Below are 26,292 nucleotides of genomic sequence, written 5' to 3' on the forward strand. Positions count from 1 at the left end.
GTATACAAGATCCCCGACGTGGTACTCTCTTCCCCTAGCCCGTAGATCATATACTTTTTTCTGATGTACCTTTGAAGCCCTCAATGTTTTCCTAGCTAATTCCTCTGTAATGTGCATACCCTCTAACATCCGGTCGAGGTAGGTGGGTGCGTCATCAGAGGAACGTGAAATATCCGGATCCATGTAGATCAGCTCGGGAGGAGAATGGACCTCCCTACCCAGCATCAACAGGTTTGGTGTAAATCCTGTCGCAGGGTGTGGCGTACTTCGATATGCAGACAGAAGAAGGTGAATGTTCTCATCCCAATGCGCCTGGCCATGATCTAGAGAACACCTGATCATCTGCAACAGCGTGCGGTTAAACCGCTCAACCTGACCATTAGATGAAGGATGATAGGGCGTAGTCCTGGTCTGTGCGATTCCGAGTAACCGGCATACTTTCTTGAACAGGGCGCTTTGGAAGTTTCGTCCTTGATCCGTGTGGATCTCCAGGGGTACGCCGAATCTAGAGATGAACTCCAGGACCAGTTTTTTTGCTGTCGTGTTACTGCCCTGTTGTGTGATTGGATACGCCTCGACCCACTTGGTGAACTGGTCGATGATGACAAGTATGTATTTGTTCCCAGCATCACTAATAGGAAAAGGCCCAACGACATCCAATTGTATCCTGTCCATTGGCGCTCCGCAGATGTAGGTCTGAAGAGGTGCTCTCATAGTTCTACTACTCTTCTTTTCAGCGGCACATACATGACATTTCCGAACAAATATGCTCACATCCATCGACATGTTGTGCCAGTGAAAGTCTTTCTTCACTCGTTCCAGAGTTCTCTTCTCCCCTTGATGACCGGAGTAAACAGCTTCATGACATGCCTGCATGATCTCTTTTCTCATCTGGAATGGAACCAGGAGTCGCAGTGACTCCTGTCCATTTGCCTCCCACTGGTAGTAGAGAACATCGTGTATCAGTTTGAACTGCTGAAGGGTTAGTAGATACTTCCGCAGAGCAGGACTTCTTGCTTGCGCCTCACCCAGAGGAACTGTCTCGCTGTTGGCCACACATGAATACAGTTGTTTTAGATCCTCATCTTGCATCTGTTCTTCGTGAAGTTCCATCGGACTTTTGGTCTGTAGCCAGTTACATTGAGGAATATCGTCCTTCGTATTAGAGTCCTCTCCGGTCTCAGAGTGTTTTTCGACAGCAGTTACCTCCGCCGAACGAACAGCTATAGGCACAATATCGTCAACATCCTCCTCGAATCTTTCCCACGCAGTCTGTAGTTTTGCACAGTACATACATCCTCCACAGGGTAGAGTTTCAACGGTGGCACCCGCGAAGTAGCAAGGGCACGAATCGTGATCCGGAATCCGTGACATGGCATCAGCGTTCACATGCAGCTTCCCAGCACGGTGTTCGATGTCAAAAGAGTATTGACTGACCTCCTCTAGCCATCTCGCCAGCTGTCCCTGTGGTGACTTGAATCGGAAAAGCCATGACAAACTGCTATGGTCTGTGCGTAATAAGAACCTCCGGCCAAGAAGATAATGTTTGAAATGCTGGCAGAAAGCAACAACTGCAAGAAGTTCGCGTCGTGTCACACAATATTTCTCCTGTGCAGGGGTCAGTCTTCTACTTGCATATGCAACAACTTTCTCCTCCCCATCTTGGACTTGCGAAAGAACGGCGCCTATACTCCTGTTAGAAGCATCCGTATCTATGACAAATTTGCAATTCTCCAACGGGTATGACAATATCGGAGCAGTGGTAATTGCCTTCTTCAGGGCCTCGAATGCCTCACACTGACGGTCTTCCCATACAAATTTTACCTCCTTCCGTGTGAGGTCATGCAGTGGCAGAGCGATCTCTGCATAATTTTGAACGAACCGTCTGTCGTAGTTGGTAAGTCCTAGAAAAGACTGAAGCTCCCTACAGTTGCTTGGCACAGGTCAACTCAGGACGTCCTCTACCAACTTTGGATTGGTGGAGATTCCATCACCGTTAATAATGTATCCCAGGAAGAGGACTTCCTCACGAAACAAACGGCACTTCTTGGCTTTCAGCTTCAGACCGTGTTCACGGATCCGGGAGAAAACCTGACGCAGATGTTGCATATGTTCTTCAAAAGACCTGGATGCCACTATCACATTGTCCAGATAAATAAGAAGTATGACCCACTGAAACCCTCTAAGTACGAGCTCCATTGCACGCTGGAAAGTTGAGGGAGAGTTGGATAAGCCAAAAGGCATTCTGGTGTACTCAAAGAGCCCCTGTTTGGTGACAAAGGCGGTCCTTGATCTGTCCTTCTCATCAACTTCAATTTGGTGGTAGCCACTCATTAAGTCTATGGTGGAAAATAGAGTCGCACCACTAAGCGTATCGAGGCACTCTTCAATTTTTGGAAGTGGGTAAGCATCTTTTACACTGACCTCATTCACCTTTCGATAGTCTATGCACCAACGCACACCACCATTTTTCTTGCGAACAAGTACTACCGGTGATGCCCATTCAGAACTAGATGGAATGACAACACCAGTGTCAAGAAGTTTTTGTAGATGGGCGTCCTCCTCAGCTTGAAAACCCAATGGTGTCCTTCTTGCGGGATGACGTATAGGTTTGTTTTCCCCTGTGTCAATCTTATGTCTGACTCAGCTGAATCTGCCTAGGTCGTAGTCATCCTTAGCAAATATATCAGGAAAGTCATTCAGCAGCATACAGAGATCCTCTTTTTGATTTGATGACAGTCCTTTTGAGGACTCTTCAAAAATATCATGTACATGCAACGGAACCTCTCTGTTTGTCCCAGGGGCCTCTTGTAAATGTTCTGACTCGACACTGGTGTTTACGGAAGGCTCCCTGCTCATATTTGGGTCCCAAGCTAGGTCAGCTTCCTCAACTTTTCCTAGAAATGTGCCATTTGTGAGTTTAATCTCGCTATCCTTCAGGTTGAGAACTCTCACAGGAATAGTTTGATTCATAGAGACAAGACATGACCCAACTCGCATTCCGCTTTGATGATTGAATGCCTCCAGTATTGCTTGAGAAGTGTCTGATGGTGTCTCCAATCTTCCGATGATTATTTTCTCACTTCCTGGTGGCACCACAACATCTGCATGTACTCTAACTATACTCCTGGCAATAGCAGTCCCAGATCTGTTCAACTGAGAGTGTCCTGGGATTACTTTTCCGTTGACTTCCAGNTATTTCATTTGCCCATTTCTCAGAGATGACTGTGGCGTCGGCCCCAGTATCAATAACCGCTTCAGTTGTTGTTCCATTGACCGTTACTGGGACGATAATGCTTTTCTCTGTCCTATTGGTCCGGGTGATCTTAACATCATGCTGTGGTGAGCGAGAACGGGGACTGTTCGGTGGTGTGGGCGATCTTGATCTCCTAGAGCTGCAATCTCTTTGGAAGTGTCCCTTACCACCACATCTGTAACATTCCTTTCCTTCCTTGCTAAACCCACTTTGGCGTTCGTTCCCTAACTGGTCGAATCTTGCGCGACACTCTAGCGAGCTATTCCGAACAAGATCCTCAAGCTGTTTCATCCGAACATCTAATTTACTGAGGTTGTCCGACTCTAAGGCAGTGTTTGGCAGTTGAACACGCTGTGTATTCAACGCTTCTTCGTCATCGGAGACATTTTTTACACCAGCCCCATCAGCCCATGAAACGCGCCGAGCCTTGTCTCGTATCTCTTTCTCCCTACCGATGGTGGCTTTGAAGTTATGTTCTTGTGAAGTAACCATTTCAATAGCCTCATTGATAGTTTTTGGTTTCTTGTTCAACACATCATAAGATACCTTGGGGTTCTTGTACCCCTTGAGGAATGCCTCTGCAGCCAATTGATCCTGCAAGTCGAGATCTACATTAGGATAAGCAAGGGTAACTAGGCGCCAAACCTCTTCCCCAAATTCGTCATTACTTAGGCCGCGTTGCCTTACTTCATGTAATTTTGATATCGCTGTTGTGGATGGGTCTCTTCGTCCGAACCTCTTGATCAGACTATCCTTTAGATTCCTGTAATCTCTTCTCATCTCCCTTGGTAAGGAGCAGATGTACCACATGGCCCTTCCTTTTAGACATTCGTAGAGTCTGTCCACTTTCTCATTGTCTGTCCAGTTATAACGCTCTGCTAACCGTTCAAAGGGAACAATAAAAACCTCTATATCCTCCTTTCCCTCAAACACTGGAAGTTTTGTTTGAGGACCCTTTCCTTGATGTCTGTTCAGCATACGTCCCATATCCTGTCTTTCCAATGAGGGGGTACTGGATAGTGCAGAGTTCTGTCCATTTAAGTTTGGACTTGAATACGAGCGTTCTCTATCCTGGATCACCCGGAGTTCTTCGTCAAAACCACCAAACGATCCTCTGTCTATCGACCTTCCAAATTCTTGTTGTGGACCCATAGATGAAAATGTAATCTGTGCAAGCGGTGCTTGATGTCCTATGGCATTTTGAATATCATGACGTGTCTCTTGCATGAAGGACTTCATCATTTCACTTTGTGCCTCGAAGCTTCGTTTCTTTTCGTCTTCAAACTCCACCATAGTTTGCCGAAACATCTTCATTCGTGTATCACGCTGCTCATCAACACTTTTCATTACGAATTGAAGCATATCGTATGCCGCAGCTGACGCAGTGTCAACTGAAGACTCTCCTTCCCCTGGTGTGACTTCTTGTTCTTTATCATCCATTTTGTTCAAATCTGCCTCGTGAGGTGGTATTGTCACGTTGTGTGATTTAAGGTAGTCTACGAGATCCTTCTCCGACCTCTGAAAGATAATGTTTGACCGTTCGCAGTGAACAATTCGTTTGGAAACAGTTCTAGTGTTCGCAGTGAACACCAATACGAAAATACATTTAAAACGAAAGTACAGAAACACAGGCTAAATATAGGCACACAAAACAGTAAATTACCCAAACCGAGTAAATTAGTTATTGTGCTCTTACTTTGTGAAAATAAAAAATGAGTTATAGTAATCAAATTACAAAATAATCATTTAAATGACGAGTAACAACCCACAAACACACAATGCAGCGCGATTACCTGTAGCAGACCTCTGTCCACTTTGAGGTACGAATTGCAATACATTACACAAAAAGAAACGGGTTTTGGACTCCCTGCAGGGCGTATAAGCAAAATCCCACTTCTGACACCACTTGTTATGCCGGATGGCTGGCTGTGTTCTTCAATAACAACACAAAGATCGTCCGAGTTTTCAGTGCAACCTTTTAAAATGGCGGTAAAACTCAACGAACCCCGGATAACCTGCTTCCGTGTCTAATATCAAATCCGGGGACCGGACCCCGATTTCCGGAAGAGGTAAATCCGCATTACAATATCTCGATATTATTCTGACAGCTATGTTTTACTGGATCGGAACTGTGTGGCTACGTGAATTATTCCCAGCAGTGTAATGGCTTGACAAAGGAACCACACTTTCGGAAAGCTCGCAAACTACGCTTTCAATAACTGTTTGTGTTCAAAAGAAACTTAGCGTTAGTTAATAACACCAGACCGATGAATGTTATTCCTAAAACACAACATCATTTATTTATGACTTACCTCTGAATCCCTTCACACCAAGTGATCCTTTGTGTCCTGTAAACACATAAAATAGGGGGTTTTTACCGATAAAGGACCAATGAGGACCATTTACACCGGGCTCATTGCAATGACATATCAACAATAGATGCATGTGATAGAATTTGGATCATTAACGTATCTAAGATATATAATTCCCGATTCTCCCAATGCTAACCGAATCTTTTTAAAAAATATTTACAGTCGGTGATAAAATCACATTTCCCGGAAGATTATTCCGTATTCTTACAATTCGCAGTGGAATATGACAAACAATTGTTTTCGGCCTCGTTTTGGAACATTGAAAAAAGGAAAGTTGATCTAACCCCATTCGAACATTAGAGATCGATATGTGTTCTTTCTCATTTTCCTTCTATTTATTTTCGTTTTCAACTAAGCACAGTTTTCATCTCGTTTTGTTCCCAACTTGTTATTTTTTGTCGATGATGTCTTCCTAAGTAAAGGCCTCCATATGAACACACGATGGACCAGCTGGTAGATTCAGCCGAAAGTTACCACAACTGATAGCAATTATTGATTTGGTTTCATAATGTTGTACACCATAACTTGCACACATTCTGTTTGTGTCCTTTTCTATAAATATCTTCATATGGGGATTTGCTTTTTTGTCTTCTACTTAGTTTTATTTTCTCCTCCCTTTTCTGTTTTTAGCGACTCTCTTAGGCCGACCTAGGAGTCTGAATATCGGGTAATCTTAACTTCTCCCACCATATTAAAAACGTTGTGTCACAAGGTATGCAAATGCTCTGATTTTTAAAACGTTTATGTAAACATTTTAAAAACGTACTGGTAATAAGGTCATTGCATATACGTTTAGTCAGAAGTCAATTGTAGTATTACAGCGAGATCTGGTCACCGCACCAAACTACTTTTATACACCAGATAGAATCAGTACATTTTTTTTTTAATTTTTGTGCTTTAAGGTAAATTTTAATTTCCATATTCATTAATCTTATTCTAATATATGTGAACATTTTAATCTGCTTTCTTTGGAAAGCAGACGACACTATCTGGACATGGGCTGTTCGACTGGTCGTTTTTAGTAGAAAAGATTGGTATTTCAGTTCCGAGAAAATTTCTGCTAGGATTTTACAATATAGTTGTCCTACAGGTCGGATTGATGTTCGAACAATTAGCACTATCCATCGTGCAGTAAGAACTTTCAACAGAAATGCCCGTGAGCTTGACTGTATATTTGATTGTACCTTGCCTTCTTTTAAGTCTGATTGTACCTTGCCTTCTTTTAAGTCTGATTGTACCTTGCCTTCTTTTAAGTCTGATTGTACCTTGCCTTCTTTTAAGTCTCGCCTAAAGGCAGTATGTTTTAAATGATTTAATGCTTTTGTATGCATGCTACACTTTTCTTAATATTGTTTGTATGTATTTATCTGTGATATTTTATTATACTGTTGTTATCATTGTTATCAATTCTGCAATTGGACCCTTGGATCTGTTGAATTGAAATCAATAAATCGAAAACCTAATTTTTGGCCTCCGTGTTGACCGTTTGCCGAAGTTGGGAAGGCAATGGGTTCTGTCACCGGGCTGGGACATAGCAATGCCTTAAAATGGTAGTTGTTATTTCCTGCTTAACGTTCAACAAGAGTGACAATGTCAGCAACTAGTTTACTATTAGGCAGTATAATGCGACAAGGCGGAATAGTATACCGGGTGTTTTCGACAAGGTATATTAGTGAGATATAGCACTATAAAAACATTGCTATCGAAAAGAGGCAAATACACCAACATATAGTCCCTTGCTCACATGGGTGTAGTCCTTAAATGACCTCAGATATTAATAGGACGGCAAACGAAATAAAAGCAAATATTAAAACCAAATTATCACACATACCATTCTGTTGTTGCTAAAGTGTAATATTGCTTTTTCACGGCTTACCTTTGGTACAAATGGTGCTGTTTTGCTGACAGTGTTTCTCCAGAACCGCCTCCTGCCGACAGATATAAACGAGTTTTAAAGTACACTTTGATAGAGACGATCTGATGCAAAATACGAAAATACCCTAACATACCGACCCCAGCACTACTGATAATAGGACGACAAACCAATACAAGCAGGACAGGGTCATTGGGTGGCGCAGTGGATAACGCATGCGCCTTCGAACTCACGCGTGATAACATCCGGGCCAATAGCCTACACAAGTGAGCAATATAAGTTGAAATAACTTACAACATAAATAAAATTAATGTTCAATGCAAACATGTATTTATTATCCATTCTCACACATTTCAAATAAATTCATTTTCAATGTTGACACTAAAATGTTATCATTTACCTATTCGACACACTTACCATATGGTCTTTCTTTTAACAGTTTTATGTCATGTATCAATTTGTCTGTACTGTAAGACAAACAGACGTCGTCAATATACAATGTCATGTAAATAACGTCGTCAATATACAATGTCATGTAGATAACGTCGTCAATATACAATGTCATGTAGATCACGTCGTCAATATAAAATGTCATGTAGATAACGTCGTCAATGTACAATGTGATCTAAATAACGTTGTCAATATACAATGTCATGTAGATAACGTCGTCAATATACAATGTCTTGTAGATAATGTCATGTAAATAACGTCGTCAATATACAATGTCATGCAGATAACGTTGTCAATATACAATGTCAAGTAAATAACGTTGTCAATATACAATGTCATGCAGATAACGTTGTCAATATACAATGTCAAGTAAATAACGTTGTCAATATACAATGTCATGTAGATAACGTTGTCAATATACAATGTCAAGTAAATAACGTTGTCAATATACAATGTCATGTAGATAACGGCGTCAATATACAATGTCATGTAAATAACGTAGTCAATATTCAATGTCATGTAGATAACGTCGTCAATATAAAATGTCATGTAGATAACGTCGTCAATATACAATGTCATGTAAATAACGTCGTCAATATACAATGTCTTGTAAATAACGTCGTCAATATACAATGTCATGTAGATAACGTCTTCAATATACAATGTCATGTAGACAACGTCGTTAATATACAATGTCATGTAGATAAAGTCGTAAATATACAATGTCATGTATATAACGAAGTCAATATACAATGTCATGTAAATAACGTATGTAGACAACGTCGTCAATATTCAATGTCATGTAGATAACGTCCTCAATATACAATGTCATGTCGTCAATATACAATGTCATGCAGATAACGTCGTCAATATACAATGTCGTGTAGACAACGTCGTCAATATAAAATGTCATGAATATCACCTAGTCAATATACAATGTCATGTATATCACCTCGTCATTATACAATGTTATGTAGATAACGTCGTCAATATAAAATGACATGTAGATAACGTCGTCAATCTATACAATGTCATGTAGATAAAGTCGTCAGTATACAATGTCATGTAGACAACGCCGTCAATATACAATGTCATGTAGATCATCGTCAATATACAATGTCATGTATATAACGAAGTCAATATACAATGTCATGTAGATCATCGTCAATATACAATGTCATGCAGACAATGTCGTCAATATACAATGTCATATAGACAACGTCGTTAATATACAATGTTATGTATATAACGTCGTCAATGTACAATGTCATGTAAATAACGTAGTCAATATTCAATGTCATGTATATAACGTAGTCAATATACAATTACATGTAGGTCGTCAATATACAATGTCATGCAGATAACGTCGTCAATATACAATGTCATGTAGACAACGTCGTCAATATAAAATGTCATGTATATCACCTTGTCAATATACAATGTCATGTAGATAACGTCGTCAATATACAATGTCATGTAGACAACGTCGTCAATATACAATGTCATGTATATAACGTAGTCAATATACAATGTCATGTAGACAACGTCGTCAATATACAATGTAATGTATATCACCTCGTCAATATACGATGTCATGTAGATCACGGCGTCAATATACAATGTCGTGTAGACAACGTCGTCAATATCCAATGTCATGTATATCACCTTGTCAATCTACAATGTCATGTAGATAACGTCGTCAATATACAATGTCATGTAGATCACGTCGTCAATATACAATGTCATGTAGATCACGTCGTAAATATAAAATGTCATGTAGACAACGTCGTCAATAAACAATGTCATGTAGACAACGTCGTCAATATACAATGTCATGTATATCACCTCGTCAATATACAATGGCATGTAGATCACGTCGTCAGTATGCAATGTCATGTAGATCACGTCGTAAATATACAATGTCATGTAGATAACGTCGTCAATATACAATGTCATGTAGATCACGTCGTCAGTATACAATGTCATGTAGATCACGTCGTAAATATAAAATGTCATGTAGACAACGTCGTCAATATACAATGTCATGTAGACAACGTCGTCAATATACAATGTCATGTAGATCACGTCGTCAATGTACAATGTCATGTAGATCACGTCGTCAATATAAAATGTCATGTATATAACGTCGTTAATATACAGTTGTGAGACCGCACAATGCACCAAAAATAACGTGCGCACCGTTCACACACTGTCCGCACATCGTCCACACATGGTGCGCACAAACGTGCGATTTAGCAATCGTTCGCCCCGTTGTGCGCTTTCCTCCGCACAACTGTGCGATTTGGTACCATTTGTAGATCAAAATTACGGAATGACAAAAATAAGGAAGGCTTGTATGCGATAATTTACACTATTTATATATCTGTAGTTTCTCATCAAAATAATCAAGATTATACAATTTCACAATTTCACAATGCGTGTTACACAGTAGTACAGCCACCGTTATAGGCTGTCAAGAATGGGTTTGGCTCCAAGGTAACAGAACAGGTAAATAACAACTTGATGAGTTTTACCTGACCAGTGCCTGACACACAGAGTTGATATGCGATACCGTTTGACCGTAAGGAATAGTATTTGTTATTTGCATTCGTTTGCCTATAGCTCCCCTTCACCTGGATTTTCCCCCCCCGGCCTTACCCGACGAGTTACGTAAGTGCCCCAGGCGGGGGGAAAACTACGGTCCAGGTACATGTACACAATGGTTATGTTTACCTATATACGGGTGTTGTAATTTTACATGTGTCGATTAAGTTTGTATAAAACACAGAAAACACAATTCCTAAATATAGGAATTTATAGACAGAAAGATAAGTATATAGATGTTGCTAGAATATAGAAACATAAGTAAACATCAAGTTTATATGTTTAAACATGAAACTGTATGTATTGTTGAGGCATTACTCAATTTACACCAACCACGATTGTTATCGCACAACGTCCGTCCATTGTGCGCACATGTGTGCGCAAGAAATGATCGTCCAGCTTTTTATCGTTAGCCCATCGTGCACACACCGTTCACACACCGTCCACACATCGTGCGCACACCGTACATCGTGTAACATTGTGCGATCCCACAACTGTACAATGTCATGTAGATAACATCGTCAATATAAATGTCATGTAGATAACGTAGTCAATATACAATTACATGTAGATCACGTCGTCAATATGAAATGTCATGTAGATAACGTCGTCAATATACAATGTCATGTAGATCACGTCGTAAATATACAATGTCATGTAGATAACGTCGTTAATATACAATGACATGTAGATAACGTCGTCAATATACAATGTCTTGTAGATCACGTCGTCAATATACAATGTCCTGTACACCACGTCGTCATTATACAATGTCATGTAGATAACGTCGTCAATATATACAATGTCATGTAGATAACGTCGTCAATATACAAGGTCATGTAAATAACGTAGTCAATGTACACTGTCATGTAGATCACGTCGTCAATATACAATGTCCTGTACACCACGTCGTCATTATACAATGTCATGTAGATAACGTCGTCAATATACAATGTCATGTAGATCACGTCGTCAATATACAATGTCATGTAGATAACGTCGTTAATATACAATGACATGTAGATAACGTCGTCAATATACAATGTCATGTAAATAACGTAGTCAATATACAATGTCATGTAGATCACGTCGTCATTATACAATATCTTGTAGATCACGTCGTCAATATACAATGTCATGTAGATCACGTCGTCATTAGACAATATCTTGTAGATCACGTCGTCAATATACATGTCATGTAGACAACGTCGTCAATATAAAATGTCATGTATATCACCTCGGCGATATACAATGTCATGTAGATAACGTCGTCATTATACAATGTCATGTAGATAGCGTCGTCAATATAAAATGTCATGTAGATCACGTCGTCAATATATAATGTCATGTAGATAACGTCCTCAATATAAAATGTCATGTAGATAACGTCGCCAATATAAAATGTCATGTAGATAACGTGTCATGTAGATAACGTCGTCAATATATAATGTCATGTAGATAACGTCCTCAATATACAATGTCATGTAAATAACGAATGTAGTTTACGTCGTCAGTATACAATGTCATGTAGATCAAGTCGTAAATATAAAATGTCATGTAGACAACGTCGTCAATAAAAAATGTCATGTAGCAATATACAATATCATGTAGACAACGTTGTAATAAACAATGTCATGTAAATAACGTAGTCAATATACACGTCGTCAATATACAATGTCATGTAGTGTCATGTATATAACGTCGTTAATATAAAATGTCATGTAGATAACGTCGCCAATATAAAATGTCATGTAGATAACGTCGCCAATATAAAATGTCATGTAGATAACGTCGTCATTATACAATGTCATGTAAATAACGTCAACATACAATGTCATGTAAATAACGTAGTCAATATACAATGTCATGTAGGTAACGTCGTCAATATACAATGTCATGTAGTGTCATGTATATAACGTCGTTAATATAAAATGTCATGTAGATAACGTCGCCAATATAAAATGTCATGTAGATAACGTCGCCAATATAAAATGTCATGTAGATAACGTGTCATGTAGATAACGTCGTCAATATAAAATGTCACGTAGATAACGTCGTCAATATAAAATGTTATGTAGATAACGTCGTCAATATAAAATGTCGTGTAGATAACGTTGTCAATATAAAATGTCATGTATATCACCTCGTCAATATAAATGTTATGTAGATAACGTCGTCAATATAAAATGTCACGTAGATAACGTCGTCAATATAAAATGTTATGTAGATAACGTCGTCAATATAAAATGTTATGTAGATAACGTCGTCAATATAAAATGACATGTAGATAACGTCGTCAATATACCATGTCATGTAAATAACGTAGTCAATATACAATGTCATGGAGATAATGTCGTCAATATACAATATCATGTAGACAACGTTGTAATAAACAATGTCATGTAAATAACGTAGTCAATATACACGTCGTCAATATACAATGTCATGTAGTGTCATGTATATAACGTCGTTAATATAAAATGTCATGTAGATAACGTCGTCATTATACAATGTCATGTAGATACCGTCGTCAATATAAAATGTCATGTAGATCACGTCGTCAATATACAATGTAGATCACGTCGTCAGTATACAATGTCATGTAGATCACGTCGTCAATATAAAATGTCATGTATATCGCCTCGTCAATATACAATGTCATGTAGATAACGTCGTCAATGTACAATGTCATGTAGATAACGTAGTCAATATACAATCTCATGCAGATAACGTCGTCAATGTACAATGTCATGCAGATAACGTAGTCAATATACAATGTCATGTAGATAACGTAGTCAATATACAATGTCATGTAGATCATGTCGTCAATATACAATGTCATGTAGATCACGTCGTCAATATAAAATGTCATGTATATCACCTCGTCAATATAAATGTTATGTAGATAACGTCGTCAATATACAATGTCATGTAGACAACGTCGAAAATATACAATGTCATGTAGATAACGTCGAAAATATACAATGTCATGTAGATAACGTCGTTAATATATAATGTCCTGTAGATAACGTCGTCAATATACAATGTCATGTAGATAACGTCGTCAAAATACAATGTCATGTAGACAACGTCGTCTATATAAAATGTCATGTAGACAACGTCGTCAATAAAAAATGTCATGTAGATAACGTCGTCAATATACAATGTCATGTAGACAACGTCGTCAATAAACAATGGCATGTATATCACCTCGTCATTATACAATGTCATGTAGATAACGTCGTCTATATACAAGGTCATGTAGATAACGTCGTCAATATACAATGTCATGTAGAAAACGTCGTCTATATAAAATGTCATCTAGATAACGTCGTCAATGTACAATGTCATGTAGATAACGTCGTCAATATACAAGGTCATGTATATAACGTCGTCAATATACAATGTCATGTAGAAAACGTCGTCTATATAAAATGTCGTCTAGATAACGTCGTCAATGTACAATGTCATGTAGATAACGTCGTCAATATACAATGTTATGTAGATAACGTCGTCAATATACAATTAAGGATTGACCTTTATTTTGACTGCGTATACGGTAGTATGAACGCAGTTGGCAACGAACATATTCTATGGAGCGCGTAAGCACTCCATAAAGAATATGTTCGTTGCCAACTGCGTTCATACTACCGTATACGCAGTCAAACTGAAGATCAATTCTTATATTTACATATTTTCCTACTATGATAGTACACTCAGAATATATCTAACTCCAATACATTTGCTTTTATAATGGTACAAAATCTCCGTAACGTGCGTAAATCCAAACAAATGAACAGCCTACAGCCTGCGAGCAGCGATTGATCTCCAACGTTACCATTATGACGTCACAATGTAAATTACGTCATCAGTAGGAAACAATGGTCTCCAAGGAATGTCACTGCATATACCGTAATGTATACGCAGTCACGGTTTACATAGCTTCAATGGGAGCGAATGTAAATATTGTCATGTAAATAACGTCGTCAATATACAATATCATGTAGACAACGTCGTCAAAGGTTAGGCATCATTGTCGTCAGGTTTTGAAACGATGTGAGCATACTGTTGACTACTGTATCAAAGGCTCAATATCATACGGTATTACTTTAGTATCATTCACCGTTGCAGGTCGGGGATTGAGGATTGAAAAATCAAGAGGCCCAATATGCCTGAATTGCTCACCTGGTATTGATCTGACACTATTCTAAAAAGTGGACTTAAATACAGTTAAAGGCAAACAGTCAGTTTTTGATTCAAATGAATCTATTAAAAGATTTAAATAAATGTCCTTTGTGAAAGTCGAACAAGGACTGTATAGCCTTTTATGCTAGTATACCTCTGGCCAAATATCATTACTCTAGAAGATGTTGTCTAAAAGTTTTGAACATATTTGACCCCTGTGACCTTAAATATAGGTTAAGGTTATTTATTTGCAAACACTTGGTAGCCCTTCATCTCGGAGTGTTTATTAGTGTATCAGTAGAATTCGTTTAAATATTTCAACATATTTGACCACTGTGACCTTGATAAGCGGCGAAGGTCATTCATTTGAACGTTAATGTAATAACGACGAACGTCTTTGTCCATGGAACCCTAATACAAATGATAGGAATCTTTGTACAGAACAGCGTATTGTGCACACCTGAACGTTAAATGGAACTAGTGTCAACAACTCAGGTGATTCAAAGTTTAATACTCGAAGAATGAGCCTTAGGCTTTTGTGTTATCAGTTGAGAGTAGCGTGCTCATCTAATGACAATTAGCCCGATAAGGTTAAGAGAACACCGGGATAGGGATGGGAATGATTTACCTAAAATAGTAACTTCTAATGGTCCCCCCCCCCCCCCCCCCCCCCCCCCCCCCCCCCCCCCCCCCNATTGTGATAATTTTGTTTTTGTTTACGTCCTATTAACAGCTTAGTTCATGAAATGCATGAACCAGTGATAAGGGTAAATATACATGGTGTCCTCGACCAAGATGAGAAGGTATGCTATCAGTATCCAACAAGTGTTACACCTGTTTTCGAAAATGTATCAACATGTTTAGATTACCTAACAACAGAGGATGTGTTTCGAAGGATCTAGCTTGCCATAGATACTTTAATATTCAGGTTGATGTTTGTATTTTACCTTTTTCGTTATTTTCTATGTCATTCCCTTTAACATGCTATTTTCATATGTTAATTTGGCCCTACTGACCTCCTCCATGTTATTAGGTCGTAACAAAGGAAATAATGATCGATAATAACCCAATCCCATTTACATCTACAGGAAGTAGAATTGTACATGAATCTAAAGATAAAGTGATTGGATATGACAGAGGGTATAATTCATACCAACAAACAATCTCAAAGACAAAATAAATCCAACCAAATCTGAACTTACTCTCAATGAAAACAAATAAAATACAAACAAACTTATTATTTCTCCCTTAAACTTTAGAAAACGGTACCCTCTTCGCAGGGGAAAAGTTGACTCGGAGGAAACGGATATTGAAGTTTCCAACACTTCAGGTTCCTGGGGAGTTAAATTCATAATATTTACCAATGTGGTTCGCCTTTGGTTTAGTAGTTTTGGGAAAGAATTCAAAATGTGAATTGTGAATTGTGAACGGACGGACGACGGACAACTGAAACAGGTCAACTGAAAATTTGCATAAGGTAACCTAAAAAACGGTGAACTCTTAACTTGTCACGACATAATTATCTATTAAGATCTTTACAGACAAGACATTTTCATTTAGTATTTTTTTATTAGTTCTTATTCAAATCTTCACTTAAAGCAATTGTGTCTGACGGACACATCAGTAAATAATAGAAACACTAATGGAAACGCACAATAATCAACCCAAGTGGGCGTATATGTGTGGTCAGAACTTCATCATGTCTACAGGCATTTCTGGCACTAGTACAGAAGGGTTGGATCATATTTAAACAAAGAAACGCTAAGTGATCAACTATCGCTCTAGGTATAAGCTATATGCGCATTTTCAGTTTAAATCGTCTGCCCGTCTGGAAACACTAGCATATCTCATCATCCAGCATAGGGAGAAACAACTCACTCCAGGAAAATGGTTCACTTCTTCGCTCTCTGCTTAGTCATCAACTTAATCGGGGCTGTTTCGAGTAGTGAGAGTTCCTCGGAATTTGCAAGGAGCAAAATGAACAAGGGAATATCTGACAATTTCGAAATGGCAGAACCTGGTACGTATATAAACTATCATTGAAATTGATAATAACACACGATTGTGCTCGTGGATCATTGTTATATATCAAAGTGGTGAATTTCACCGTTTATCATGTTGTAAACACATACCGACACTTTTGGGTTGTCTTACTATGTCTGGTCTGACCCGGTTGTATTTCTCTCTACTTCTAACTATATTTTGGTTCCTGGCGCCTTGCTTGGTCAAACCTCACATTTGACTTTAATATTGAACGTTCGCCCAGGTGAGGAGGGCAATGGGTTCCATCTCCATGCTGAGACATTCCATAAAAAGTCCATAATAAGTTTCTTGCTTAACATTCACTTCCTGTCATTTTAATGTGACAGGGCGGAAAGCTGTACTGTGTTATTTCAGTGAGATAGCACTATAAAGTCGGCATTAGATCCGCGCATAATGAGACAAGTACACCAACATACCCTGCCTCTTACATACTTTACGTGACATGCTATATATCGAGGCTGATCATCGCACTACAATACACAGGAAAGGTTAATGTATGACAGAATCCCCCCCCCCTTTTTTTATCGTCTGCCGTGCATTTGTAAACTTTACCTACAGTACCCTCTTTCGCGAATTCTTAAATTGAACATGTTTCTATTTATAAAAGTTCAAAGCGACATGAATGTGTTATATATACAAGATAAACAAGATACAAGAAACTTTATTTAACGTCGCATACAGGTAAACAAGGAACATTAGCTCTTGAGAGCTATTATTGCGAGAAACATATGTAAAAATAACAATAACATATTATATTACAAGTGAAGGGAGATAATCACATATATTAATTATAAAACAGTAATAATCATCACATAAAAAGAAAGTATACATATCCCAGGTTTCTAAGTGATTATATATGACGTCAGAATCATTTTGTTTTTGGTTTTTTGTCGTTATTGTGGTTCCCATTCACTTTTCACTGAACGGTTCGGAAGTTGCACTAATTCAGTCGTAGCTATATTTTTCACCTGCTTTCCCAACAGATAAATATGACCACACTGGACGGTGGCATTGGGTCATGTCATCCTCAGGTAAGTCCACTTCCGTTAGGGTATATATATTTGTCAGTGTCTAATGTCAAGGTGGTATTTGACTAAATGACCCTTTAAAATGTGTACAATAGAATCTTCTCACATGCTCCTCTCTAGTTGGTTGGACTTCCTATTAACTGCTACGATCCTTTAAAGACGTGCATTCATGTGTTGTGTATGTGTGCTGGAGGCAAGGCATGTTGGTGTATTTGGCTCATTGTGATAGCGCGGATCCGATGCCGACTTTATAATGCTACTGTATCTCACAGAAATACCATGCCGAAGGCACCCAGCACAGCATTCCGCCTTTTACTGTCAACGGGTGAACCAGTTATTGCCATTACCCTTAATGCTGAACGTTAAACAGGGAATAACAACTATCCTTTTAAGGACTTAGGTATGTCCCAGCCAGAGGACAGAACCGCTGCCTTCCTCAATTGAGCAATCGTCCAACATCAAAGCAAAAAGTAATTGTCCAGCAAGCGCTAGGCATTCATAATAGATGTATGTATAACTCATCTGTCTCCATTTATTGTTTTGGGAAAAATCGAGGATGGCATGCATGACGCTGAACATCACATGGCGCTTATACCTAAGTTTCTTGTTTCGACTGTTTCTTCTACACAAGACTCCGACGGACACCCACGCGTCCCCTCTCCACCTGCAGGTGATGGTTCATCCTTTTCTTCCTCCGGTTCAACCACTTCAACTACAACATCTACCACGACAACTACCCCGACCATCATACTTTGTTTTGCATATACTTAGTGGAATTCAAGTGATTTCAATATCTATTTTGTGCAATAATGTATCAATAGCCACATGTTTAATTAAAATCGTTACTTTTTAGAAAATGAAAATAAAATTAATTCTCTTTGTCTTGCAGATTACAAGTCAGTTGAACGGCAAATAAGTCCGAGGGTTCCTCCTCCACCAGCTCCTGGTGGTTCAACGTCAGAAACTACCACAACAACCACAACAACCACAACGCCCGAATCTACAACAACTACCACAACAACCACAACACCTTCCAGTACAACTACAACACCTACCAATACAACTACAACACCAAACAGTACTACGACTTCTACGCCCACCTCTTCCTCGTCCACAACCACGTGGTCGTCAAGCCCGTCAACATGGGTGACACCAATCACATACCAGCGGACAACAAAAGAAGCTGGATATAATTGCGACGATGACAAATCTAAACCCTGTTCCTCTAAAAAGACGATGTTACTAATGCTGCTACTGAAGAGTGATACTGTGGTGACGATTGGAAAAGATGGAAAGCCGCCACCGCACAGTGACTACGCAAAGATGATACCAGATATCGCTCAATTGAATTTGTAGATAATCAACACAATGAACCGAAATGCCACGCGTAGTTTATTTCTGATCAAAATCAAGGAGCAAACATATCGTGTTGTTTTATGTGATGATCCAGCTGTAATCGCTGTCTGTTTCAATGGTTATGAAAATGTCAGTGACTATTATTTGATCTCTATGTATTACAGTTTGAAATCCTAAACTCCTGTCTATAATATCTCCAATGTAAGAGTGTTATTCCGTCTTTGCGTATTGCAGATTTATCTTTAGGAAATATTTTAAGTTACAATATTGTCATTGATCAATGCTTTATATACAATTAAGGTTTTACACGAAAGGATAATAAATATAGGCTAGAGCAATGCGTGTTAACCATCTAAGCGTTTTGAAACCTATAATTACAGAAGGGTATCTATTCCGTCTTTTCGTATTGCAGAGTTATCTCCTCTTGTGAGCAGGTATTGATTGTTACGTCATTTGTTTGTGAGAGTAACGTCATCAATTTTTGAGAAAACGACGTAATTTTCTCACACGAACCAATGACGTAACAATCAATACCTGCTCTCAAGAGAAGATGACTCCGCAATACGCAAAGACGGAATTAGCTTGTTATAGGTAACGTGAATTATTTAGACTTACCTGAAGACGAAGTATTTCTTCAACCATACCATGCATAGATAGCTGTCTCTTTACTCTACTTTGAAAATGTGCAGCGCGATGAGGCCGGCTCTTTGTCATATCCTCCAATACATTTTTCAATTCCTAGTAAAAACAACAATAGCATGACTTTCATTAACACCGGGCATATTAGTTTTTCACTTTCAATATCAATATCGCTACCAATTACTATATTTTCTATGTTGTATGTCTAATAAATAAGGAACGAATATACACGCTAAACTCTGGCGACCGTTGAATTTTAATTTACTAAAGATGTTATTTCTATATTATTTGTAATGAAGCACAGCCATATTGCCAACTGTCAATTTATAGGCTTAAGTTGACAGGTGCTTTCGGAAGGCGACAATTTTCAGCCAATTTCAAAGATATATCTTCTTCTTTCGACAAACCTTCAACAGTTTGTTTACTTGGGTTTTAACTTCCTCGCAAAAGCTAGGACATATGCGGACAGGTATATTTTATTAAAGTTGATCCTATCCCCGTTTTCAGTATGATATGACTGTATTGACAATTGTGTTTGATGCCTTTGACACTGTATTCAAGTAGTGAGGAAACAATAACATAATATAGGCATCCAATCAGTGTTATATACCGGAGGCAGATACAGTTTACCGCCTCCATTTGTTTGTTTGTTTGTTTGTTTGATTTTGTTTAACGTCCTATTAACAGCTAAGGTCATTTAAGGACGGCCTCCCCTGTGTGCAAGATGCATGCGTGTAGTGTATGTGTGTGTATTTTGGGAGGCTGCGATATGTTCGTGTTTGTCTTCTTGTAATAGCGCGGAACTGATGCCGACTTTATAGTGCTACCTCACTGAAACATACTGCCGAAGACACCCAGCAGGACGCCCCACCCGGTCACATTATACTGACAACGGGCGAACCAGTCGTCCCACTCCTTATTTGCTGAGCGTTAAGCAGGAGTAGAAACTGCCATTTTTAAAGACTTTGGTATGTCTCGGCCAGGGGACAGAACCCAAAGCCTTCCTCAGAGGGGCGAACGCTCAACAAATGGCCAAAAGTGAGGCATTGTCAGGGGAGACATTAGGAAAAAGAAAGTTATTTAGAAAGGAGAGAAGAGATAAGGTCCCAAATTTAGTCGCCTCTTACGACCGCCTCCAGGACACATATATACATTTCACAGATACAGATAGGTTTTTAAATGATTTTTGTTGTAATTTGACCCTAAACCCCAAAAAACAAGGCACAGTGGTATAACGTTTGAACAAGAGTCCTAATGGGCCTCCCTCGCTTACTTGGTGTTATATTACACACGTAACTTAAAACAGGCACATAGGTCGAATATATTAAAATGGGTTATATTAAGCTACAGGCAAAATATCACCACCATCTGGTTGTTTAAAAAATCTGTTTTAAAGAATTATTTACACATTTGCACTCTGTGAACTTGAAAGTGACTAACGTTCGTTCATTTGAACAAACTCGGTAGCCCTTTATCCGGACATGTTGTTAGCAAACTTAAAAGATATTTTGCCTTATGTTTAGGTTAAATTAAATTTGACACCTGTGACCTTTGAGAAAATTTACAAATTTGATAGCCCTTTATTAGAGCATCGTTTTGATTTTTTTTGACCCATTTGACCATGGAGAAGGGTCAAGGTATTTCATTTGATTAAAGTACGGAAGTCATTCACACAGGCAGGCGACTTGCCAAAAACATCATCACCCTAGTTACCATTTCGTCATTCAGAAGAAAAACGTTTGAACTGTTTTTATCATTCGGTCTTGGTGACATTTATAGTCGATCAAAGAACATTCATCCCAACAGACTACTGACCAAATAACATGAATGAAAAAAATATAATAAGAGGTAGTTATGATTTATTTTCATTTTACATGAAAAAATGCCGCAAATCTTGATTATGTGATAAAAAGGATCTTATACTCGTTTTCATTTCATATGAAATTGATGAAATTTTTCATTTTAGCTCGCCAGAGGCTTGCTTAAATGAAAATTCTTAGACTCGTTTCATAAATCTCATATGAAATGGAAACTCATGTAAGATCCTATTTATATATGACAAAAGGGACCTTGAAAGTTGGTCTAGGTCATTAATTAAAACAGTTGTTGTTGCCATTTAACCATGCTTGCTGCTGGCTAAATATCATCACCCTTCACCTGTTCGTTATTGAGAAGAAGTCGTTTAAAAAGTATTGACGCCGGATGGACGACGGATGCCGCTCAACGGCATAATCCCTTCAGGTGAGCTAACACTACCGTTGCATATTGATGTTATTAAGAGACGCATTTTAATCCGTAAGTAAGACATACCCCAATGATCTGCTCATCAGATACTTCGGAGTTGCATCTCCCCTGAAGAATATTCATTCGTGAAGTTTCATATTCGTACTCTTGATGGAGCTCATTGGTTCGATGTAGTAGTAACAATGAACCAATCACAAACAAGATAGCATGAATGAGCAGAAATGAAGACACTGTAAATCCTTTCATTATCATTTTCTCCACATACACATAGAATATGGAATAATGTATGTATACGCTTGATAATGTACTGAAATTGTCTGATCTGTTGATAAGAGGAAATAACCTCTTGACCTTTAGAATGATAAGAACACGCGTGTGTATGATTTCACACCTCTATGTAGGTCACAGTGTTTCTGTAAATGTCAGATCATGTTTCTGTTGTAATTCTGTACTTACCGATAGTTAACTTTAAAGGACGTTCAGAATAGCGACAAAAGGGCATATTCATTTTGGGTTTATCTGGTATTTTAAAGGATCTAATTGAACACTTTAATAATATCCGATCAGGTCGTCCATCCCTTTGGAGTTCGTAAAGTCAGGTTTTCAAAAGAAATAACTCAATCCTGCAGGGGGGTTAGCACAATCCACCCACGCATTGGGTAACAGTAGACTGATTTCTGTTTTCTCCCACACTTGTCTGGGAAAGACAGGAATCCACCCGTGAAACCTGTTTTCTCCTCGGGAAAGACAGCGTCCGCACGCTATGATGTCGGCGTTGGAAACAGTTCTGTTGTGTTGACTGCGAATTATTTGTGTACCTGTTATCAGAAATGTTATCTTTAACTGATATGTTTCAGTTGTTTCTTTTTAGATAAAAAATGAAGTAAACTGTGCTGTTTATAGATTTCTGATTTTAACTTCAGGTTTCATCAAACCTATGAATTAAAAAAGAACTAAATGCATGCCCGCCTGTCGTGGAGGAAGAGCATTCTAACCCTCGTGTTGAGATTTCTCTGTCTACGGACAACACTCATGGTAAACTCTATTCATTAATCATTTCAATTATAGCCATCGATATGAGCAAAACAATGCTTATTAAGATAATGTATTATGATAACCGGTAAAGCTGAAAATGACTGGTCAACTTTTAATTTTCATGTCGAGTTATAACAAGAGGTCCAATGGGCCTGAATCGCTCACCTGCTATTAATCTCACAATCTTAAAAGTGAACAAAAAAACAGCTACAGGCAAAATATCAGTGTTCGATTCATAAGAACCTATTAAAAGATCTAGACGCCTGTGACCTTGAAAGTCGAACAAGGACATTAAGTTGAACAGAGTTATAGCCTTCCATCCCAGCATGCTTCTTGCCAAATATCAACATCCCTGGCCTTTTGGTTATTGAGAAGAAGTTGTTTAAAGGTTTTTAACATATTTGGCCCCTGTGACTTTAAACATGGGCGAAGGTCATTTGTTTTATCAAACGTGGTAGCCCTTCATCCTAGCAGGCTACTGACAATATATCAACATCCTAGGCCTTTTGGTTATTAAGAAGAAGTTGTTTAAAATTGAACTGGAATAGAACGTGTTTTGATGCCGGTTCACAGAGAGTATATTTCTTAATGTTAAGTAGGTATTAGACCAGGAAACAGAGCCGGTTTACAGAATGAGTTCGACGTTTCACCGATGAAGTTATAGAATTCAATACCAAATATCTTTGCCGGTTTACACAAAGATCAAGATCGAACAAATTCAGTTATTCTGTCGATATTCCGAGTTATTAAGTCGAAGTTTTAAATTATTATCTAGAAATTACGAGTTATTATCTTGAAATTACGAGCTATTATTTCGAAATTTCCAGTTATTATCTTAAAATTTCAAATTATTAACACGAAAAAAATGAAGTTAATTTGTTCTCGACATGGCCCTCATGCCCCTCCGTATATGCTACTGTACAAATACACATATTCAATGGACCCTTCCATCCTTTAAAGGGCAGTACCTTGCAGGTTTGATTTTCATTCCTTAATGTGAAGTAATGGTCAAATATACATTTATAATCAGTCTGTCTTCTAGTATAAATATATTTTTACCTTTAATCCTTTGACAGCGCATTTGCGTGATTCCTTAGTAAACAAACAAACCATTGCACAATTATCGTAATACTGTCAACTGACTCCGGTATTCCGTCTTTGCGTATTGCAGAGTTATCTTTTCTTGTGAGCAGGTATTGATTGTTACGTCATTGGTTTGTGTGAGAAAATTACGTCGTTTTCTCAAAAATTGATGACGTTCCTCTTACAAACAAATGACGTAACAATCAATACCTGCTCACAAGAGGATATAACTCTGCAATACGAAAAGACGGAATAGATTCCCTTCTGTAATTATAGGTTTCAAAACGCTTAGATGATTAACACGCATTGCTCTAGCCTATATTTATTATCCTTTCGTGTAAAACCTTAACTGTATATAAAGCATTGATCAATGACAATATTGTAACTTAAAATATTTCCTAAATGTGATCTTATTACATGCTTTTTGTGCACGCTTTATTCGGTGTTATTGTTTTCAGTTTTATATCCCTTGTCCAGACTCGGAGGGAGAGTAGGCTTGTTAGCCTCCACTGAATGTAAAGGGGCCAAACTAATTGCTGCTCATACAGAGTAATGGGTATTATTTTGTGTCATGTGCTAACGGGCCTTTGAAGGCATTTACTTAAATTAGTTGTTTCGATCATGTTAAACACTATGCCAAAAAACAAACTTTGAAAGTGTTAATTTGTATACCAGCTTGACATTTTCGTTACGGTGTATTGTTGGCTTTGTTCGCCGCCCCTTGTGAAAGTAAACAACATATTAAAGTTAAACAATAAAGTTATTAATTGTGAAGGGCGAATTCACACTGGGGAAAATTGTTTGGTTTGATTTTGTATCGTCTTATTTACAATTAAGGTCATGTAAGGACGTGCCTCAGTGTAGGTTGTGTATACGTGTGTGTGTGTGTGCGTGTGAGAGTGTTAGTGTGAGTATTTGTGTGTGTGTGTGTGTGAGAGAGAGAGTGTGTGTGTGTGTGTGTATGTGGGGGGGGGGGGGGGGGGGGGGGGGGGGTGAGTGTGTGTGTGCGTGCCGAATACAGGGTATGTTTGTGTTTTTGCCTCCTTATGCTAGCGCGGGTCTGAAGCCTACTATAGCGTGCTACCTCACTAAAATAACATGCCGAAGGCACCCAGCACAGCATCCCGTCCGGTCACATTATACTGACAACGAGTGAACCAGTTGTTAAGAAGGGATTAGCATCTACCATTTTTAAGGACTTTGGTATGTCTCGGCCTGGGAACAGAGCCCATTGCCTTCCTCACCTGGGCGAACGTTCAACATTAGCTAGGCTAGGAAATCAAAGAAAAATAGCACTTAAAAGTAACAAAGATCCAAAATGTTTGAAAGGGTGCAGCAGATTTATTTTTGTCGCTTTTGTGTCTCCCAGGGAGAAGGCATAAAAGCAAATCCCCGATTCTTCAGGGGGTTTCCACATTAGTCACCTCTTACGATACATGCATTGGGTCACAGCAAGTATATTCTTTTCTCAATCCTGCAGGGTGTTAACAGTATGCAACTGTCTAGATCGCTGTGAGTTCAGAAGGAAAGAAAGCTAACAGTACTGTTGATGGTTGCCTGTTACTTGTCTAATAATCATCTTTAAACACGCAACCGTACATCGTGGTTTTGACTGACTTACCATTTACAAGTGTACAGTTATCTTCCATTAATAATCAGTTTGTTAAGTTAATAATACTGGCTGAAGAAGTAACAAAATAGAAGACAAAATAGTGATCGGTTAAGTTAGCTTCTTAATGTATCACACCTTGAATTTTAAATTGCAGTTTTTAACAAGTAAGGAAGGATGAGATATGTGTTACAGGTAATTCACTATTTTTGTTTCAAAATATATGCGTTTTAGGCATATCTTCATGTCTAAAAATTGTCTCTCGTTTTTAAGTCACAGACGTGAATGATACCTGATCACGAGCTACGATATTTATAACGCCAACGACATGTTTTGCGGACACCATGTCGAATCACACCAACTTCTAAGAGGAGACATTCCCGGTTACAGACCTCTATCGGAAGCGAACGTGAGAATTGTGCTATTCCCAGAGATCTATCAGGCCGACTCTGGCTTACTTAAACTAATAGCCAATATTTTATGTGACAAAGGGAAAGTAAATGCACGAAAGTTTC

The 26,292-nt window shown here is 38.5% G+C and overlaps 1 protein-coding gene across 1 annotated transcript in view; it reads right to left on the reverse strand.

The window, feature by feature from the left end:
* LOC110452726 overlaps positions 1-22,379 on the reverse strand; it is a 35,025-nt gene extending 12,646 nt beyond the window's left edge. The window contains exons 1-4 of the mRNA XM_021501372.1: positions 22,117-22,379; positions 19,783-19,905; positions 7,505-7,556; positions 5,569-5,604 (exon numbers count right to left, since the gene is read on the reverse strand). Coding sequence (XP_021357047.1) covers positions 5,569-5,604; positions 7,505-7,556; positions 19,783-19,905; positions 22,117-22,302 — 397 coding nt within the window. The 5' untranslated portion in view covers positions 22,303-22,379. The remainder of the gene's footprint in view (positions 1-5,568; positions 5,605-7,504; positions 7,557-19,782; positions 19,906-22,116) is intronic.
* Between the last annotated feature and the right edge of the window lie 3,913 nt (positions 22,380-26,292).

This window comes from Mizuhopecten yessoensis, unplaced genomic scaffold (assembly GCF_002113885.1).
Source record: "Mizuhopecten yessoensis strain PY_sf001 unplaced genomic scaffold, ASM211388v2 scaffold6857, whole genome shotgun sequence".
NCBI classification, from domain to species: domain Eukaryota; kingdom Metazoa; phylum Mollusca; class Bivalvia; order Pectinida; family Pectinidae; genus Mizuhopecten; species Mizuhopecten yessoensis.